This window comes from Oncorhynchus gorbuscha, linkage group LG15 (genome assembly GCF_021184085.1).
Source record: "Oncorhynchus gorbuscha isolate QuinsamMale2020 ecotype Even-year linkage group LG15, OgorEven_v1.0, whole genome shotgun sequence".
In the NCBI taxonomy this organism is placed as follows: domain Eukaryota; kingdom Metazoa; phylum Chordata; class Actinopteri; order Salmoniformes; family Salmonidae; genus Oncorhynchus; species Oncorhynchus gorbuscha.
The window spans coordinates 64,789,761-64,795,760 of NC_060187.1; the positions used below are offsets into that span (position 1 = coordinate 64,789,761).

Genomic DNA, 6,000 nt, shown 5'->3' on the forward strand with positions numbered 1-6,000 from the left:
GTTATTCTTATTCTTATTCTATGGTTGGTCGAGTGGTTATTCTTATTCTTATTCCATGATTGGTCGAGTGGTTATTCTTATTCTTATTCCATGATTGGTCGAGTGGTTATTCTTATTCTTATTCTATGGTTGGTCATGGTTATTCTTATTCTTATTCCATGATTGGTCGAGTTTATTCTTATTCTTATTCTATGGTTGGTCCTTATTCTTATTCCATGATTGGTCGAGTGGTTATTCTTATTCTTATTCCATGATTGGTCGATTCTTATTCTTATTCTATGGTTGGTTGGTTATTCTTATTCTTATTCCATGATTGGTCGAGTGGTTATTCTTATTCTTATTCTATGGTTGGTCGAGTGGTTATTCTTATTCTTATTCTATGGTTGGTCGAGTGGTTATTCTTATTCTTATTCCATGATTGGTCGAGTGGTTATTCTTATTCTTATTCCATGATTGGTCGAGTGGTTATTCTTATTCTTATTCTATGGTTGGTCGAGTGGTTATTCTTATTCTTATTCCATGATTGGTCGAGTGGTTATTCTTATTCTTATTCCATGATTGGTCGAGTGGTTATTCTTATTCTTATTCTATGGTTGGTCGAGTGGTTATTCTTATTCTTATTCCATGATTGGTCGTGGTTATTCTTATTCTTATTCTATGGTTGGTCGAGTGGTTATTCTTATTCTTATTCCATGATTGGTCGAGTGGTTATTCTTATTCTTATTCTATGGTTGGTCGAGTTTATTCTTATTCTTATTCCATGATTGTCGAGTGGTTATTCTTATTCTTATTCTATGGTTGGTCGAGTGGTTATTCTTATTCTTATTCCATGATTGGTCGAGTGGTTATTCTTATTCTTATTCTATGATTGGTCGAGTGGTTATTCTTATTCTTATTCTATGGTTGGTCGAGTGGTTATTCTTATTCTTATTCTATGATTGGTCGAGTGGTTATTCTTATTCTTATTCTATGGTTGGTCGAGTGGTTATTCTTATTCTTATTCTATGGTTGGTCGAGTGGTTATTCTTATTCTTATTCTGATTGGTTGGTTATTCTTATTCTTATTCCATGATTGGTGGTGGTTATTCTTATTCTTATTCTATGGTTGGTCGAGTGGTTATTCTTATTCTTATTCTATGGTTGGTCTTATTCTTATTCTATGGTTGGTCGAGTGGTTATTCTTATTCTTATTCCATGATTGGTCGAGTGGTTATTCTTATTCTTATTCCATGATTGGTCGAGTGGTTATTCTTATTCTTATTCTATGGTTGGTCGAGTGGTTATTCTTATTCTTATTCTATGGTTGGTCGAGTGGTTATTCTTATTCTTATTCTATGGTTGGTCGAGTGGTTATTCTTATTCTTATTCTATGGTTGGTCGAGTGGTTATTCTTATTCTTATTCTATGATTGGTCGAGTGGTTATTCTTATTCTTATTCCATGATTGGTCGAGTGGTTATTCTTATTCTTATTCTATGGTTGGTCGAGTGGTTATTCTTATTCTTATTCTATGGTTGGTCGAGTGGGTTATTCTTATTCTTATTCTATGGTTGGTCGAGTGGTTATTCTTATTCTTATTCTATGGTTGGTCGAGTTGGTTATTTTTGTCAAGTTCATTGCAGATGCACTCACCCTGATCAATGCATTTGAAAGCACAGCCAGTGTGAATGACATCAGACTCCTGCCAGTGCGGTGCACCCATCAATATTTAAAATCCAAACTCATTTTGGAGTTGATTTCTCACTGACTGGGGAGCTCTTGCGCTCTGCCACTCTTTGCAGTTGGCGAGAAAAGCGGAGGTTTTGGCAAAAAATACTTTATTGATTCATTAACAGAGAGGGAGGCAAGCCAAGAGGCTAGTTCCAACACCTCTGCAATGCTGCTTTCCACATAGTAGAGCTTCTTGTATACACAACCAGTCTTTTCCAGCTGCTGCCTGCTTCGCCTCATAGAAATTATAGTCTCTTCTAGGTCTCTGGTTTTATTACACTAAAGACCATTTTGTTCTCGCTCTCTTTTTCTGTGAAGGTGTCCGACGGCCTCCCGAGATGGAGAAGACCAACCACAGTGTCCACTACACCCTGCTGATTGCCTGTGTGCTGGTGGCCTTTGTCCTTGGAGCCTTCCTCTCAGGCTTTCTGGTCTCCTGCTACTGCAACCACACTGGCCACAAGACCAAGAGGCTGGCCAAGGACCCAGAGGCCCCCATTCCTCACGCCCTGTCCCTACGCAGCCTGGCCAAGCTCAATGGCCTGCTGGAATGCCAGAACAAGGAGGATAAGATGGAGGTGTCCTCGCCCAAGCTCTACAACTCCTTCTTCCAGAACGGGAAGGAGCATCATCAAGGAGCACCCAGACGGAACGGTGGTCACCACCCAGGGATGTCCATGGGAGACCAGGTCCACCCCCATCACCTACACCACTCTTCGGAGCTCTCGGGTCTGCCCACCCCAGACTCCACCCCTGAACTGCCCATCAAGAACATGAAGGCTTTCAAGAACCAGTGGGAGAAGAACCAGAACTGCAACAATGCCAAGGAGCCCAAGTCCCACAACATGGGACAAGGCTCCAGGCCCAGCTCAGGCCAGCTCCACCAGCAGATCTACCCCTACTCTCACAGTTTCTCCAATGGGCAAGCTCTGGCCAATGGGCATGCCTTAGTCGGTGGACCCCAGCACCTGGAGGAACGCAAGATCCACAATACCGAGCGCATGTTGGTCCAGCAGCCTTACCCCTGCTACTCACAGAAGGTGATGGAGGTCACGTCGCTGGATGAGCTGCTCAAACACATCCACGAGGCCAACGCCAGCAAGAACGCCCAGGTCATGACCTCATCCGGCCTGTCAGCCAGCGGCGGGTGCCATGGGGGTCAACTAGCCTTTGCCAACCGTGTCCAGCCGCACATCCCCGAGACGGAGTCTGCGCCCTACTACAGCTCATCCACCCTGCCCCGAGACAGCCTGTCCCGCCGTATGGACGTACCTCCAGACATGCCCCATCACCACCAGTCCACCCTGGAGCGGAGACACTCTTCCCAGAGACACTCACTGATTACCGCTGCCACTAAGATTGCCAACGGAGGGGGTGGTGGAGGGATGGTCCACCGACAGCAAAGCTTCAGCCAGCGTAACGGCCACCAACACCAACCGCCCCCTATGCTGGCTCGAATGAACTCCACCGGCAGCACCTGCGAGATCCACTACCCGCTCATCCCCAACGGGTACCTGACACGCCAGCAGAGCTACAACGGAGAGCAACAGGAGGATACCGGTGGATACCTCCACCAGGGGGCCATAGTCCGCCGGACCACCTCCCTCAAACCCGATGTCCCTCCCAAACCCCTCTTCATCCCTGCCTCCTCTCCCGTCAACCAACAGGGAAACTTCAACTACTGAGGAGAAAGAGGAGAGGAGAACAGGACAAGAGTGACTGCCTCGTCCTCTCCTCTCAATGGGTGAAAAGTGAAAGAACTTTATGAGAAGACGTGCCCTGGATAATGTGGCAGCCATTCTTGCTGTCGACAAACCTCAAACAAACTTGTTATTTCCCCCTTTTTGTCCAATGAATATCTTTGTACCATATTGGTATTGCTCAGCTACTTGCTTATAGAAGGTAAGGGACTGGGGTTGGTGAAACGTGACCCCCTTATATTATGCTGCCAATGTCCTCAGTGTGGATTTACCATGCAACTTAGTTATGGAAGGGTTTGCCATCAAACATCGGACAGCTTAAGATTCAATCTAGAGCTTCTTGCGATACCTATGAAACTTGCTTTTGCTTACCTTTTCTTATGTAGTGTTGACAAACAGTCCTGATCCCCCTAACGTGTTTCTATATATGCATGTGTGTGTATATATATGTGTGTTTATATCTACACCGTATATGTATACATATACATATGCAGTATATGTATCCTGTGGAGCGACATCAACAAAACTCCTTTTAAAGGTAGCTCTGTCTTTTTGCCTTACTTTGAAACTGAACCCATTATGTTGAAATTCATTACTGGTTGGTGTTTGGCATCTCAAATATAAGTTCTCGAAATGAGGCAAGGCCCTGCCTGCCCCTGTTTCAGCATGGTTAGTATGTGGACATGGGGAATAAGTCATCATTTACCATATTAACACGTTCAAGGTGAATTTGCTACTCACATTCAAAGAGAGAGTCAAGCTGGTGGATACTGACAAGCAAAGGAAACTACTCAAAGCAGCTATGCTAGGCGTTTCTCTTTTTTGAAAATGGATACCAAGGCCTGCCAAGGCCTGTGAAGCCGATGAAAGGCATTAATACAGCGGGTCTATGAAGTAGGGCCTACTACAATTCCTAAAGAATGTCTTTATCACATTGGTGCTTAGTTGATCCTCATGAATTCTAATATAATTATCATGTATCACACCCAAAGAGGACCAGACACTCAACCCCCAATGAATCAGGATCAAGATCAGACCATCCGCCCCCCAAAAAACACTCTTAACATGGTACGGACTGCAGTTATTATAATTATTCACTTTGTGGCTATTGGTTGTAAATAAAGGAATAATACTAGCCAAATGTTAATTGTATGTGTAAATGTGTGCCTTATTTAATATAGTATGTGGTATGGGGTAGGGGTAAATGCAAGGCGCCAAGATGCTATATAATAGGTGTTAGATTATTATTTTTTTTATGGTCGTCGGAATGTGTCATATATCTATTGTAGATTTGTATTTCTAACTAGGGGTTTTGATATCCCTGAACTGTGAGCCTGCCAGCCCTGGCATAGCAACTACCACAGCTTGAGGCTTTTTTGTTTGCCTCCTTTTCATGTGTTTTCACTGGGTTAGCTTTTTCTCTGATTGCTAACTTTACCTTTTGATTGTTTGTAGCATATCAGGCTACAAAAGGGGGGGGGGGGTATCAGTCCCTCAGATGTTAAGATTTTTCAGGCTCTCTGATACTCCCTACATATCACTTGGTCTCAACCTCAACACCACAGGAAAAGATCCGAAGGGTGGGATTTGGTGTTTTTTTCCTCTGATCAGAAGATGTTGAAATGGTTTTAGGTAGAAATGGAATGGACTCCCTGATTGATGAGCGTAGACCGGAAGGGACCGGAAGCGTCTGCCTGGCGTTCTCCTCAGGGAGAGAGGGAAAGCAGTCAGATCGGCCTCAGAAATACCACTCCCACTGGAACTCTGTTGTTGCACTTTCTGGGCTACTTCATGGGTTGCTGGATTCATGGTCAATTATTTGAGAGAGAAAAACACTTGTATCTGAAAAGAGTATTTATGCCCTAGATTCCTGAAGCTGGTCTGACCCCAAGTTCACCCTCCACACTTGAATTCACCTTGGGACTGACCGATATATACATGAGCTAAAACCACAGCATTTGTTATAGATGGCTACATTCTTGCGTTTTAGGCAAACTAGTTGTTTGGATGCAACACATGCATAAGTAGAATCCTCACAGACATTATGGATCACTCCCATTACACATGAAACCAGTATTTTATTTGAATGTGACCATATCTCATAACAGGAAAAGGGCAGCTACAGTACTTATTGGTGAGTTGAAGTGAAGTTTATTTGAGTTTGCATTAAGATTGTATGGGAAAGGGAATGGTCTATTTGACTTTTAATAGCTATCAGTATTGCACAGAGTGTAAATACATTCTCTTGGGGGGAGGGCTCTCGTTGATTCATAATATTTTCATTCTTTGGGCGCTTATGAATTTGGTTTCACAGAATACCATTGTATGTCTCTTATAATAGAAATAAATGAAAATACATTGCAAGTGTGTCACTGGCTTTGATATGTGTCACATTATTCTCACATAGAAGTTACCTGTTTTATTACAAAAATATTAAACTTTATAAACCATTGTCAAGAGTAGGGTTGAATTGCGGGAACAGATTTACCGAGACTTCCCGCCCAAACCCACTCCCCTTTCCCCGGGATAAATCACTGTGAGAACCCAGTAAATTGTAATAAATCATTTCTATCAACAGCATGACGTGAAAT

The 6,000-nt window shown here is 43.1% G+C and overlaps 1 protein-coding gene across 4 annotated transcripts in view; it reads left to right on the forward strand.

Moving 5' to 3' along the window:
• LOC123997764 (semaphorin-6D-like) overlaps positions 1-5,773 on the forward strand; it is a 132,333-nt gene extending 126,560 nt beyond the window's left edge. For all 4 annotated transcript variants that reach the window (XM_046302297.1, XM_046302296.1, XM_046302295.1 and 1 more), the window contains one exon: positions 2,028-5,773. In XM_046302297.1, the coding sequence (XP_046158253.1) occupies positions 2,028-3,394 (1,367 nt within the window). In that variant the 3' untranslated portion in view covers positions 3,395-5,773. The remainder of the gene's footprint in view (positions 1-2,027) is intronic.
• The last annotated feature ends 227 nt before the right edge of the window (positions 5,774-6,000 follow it).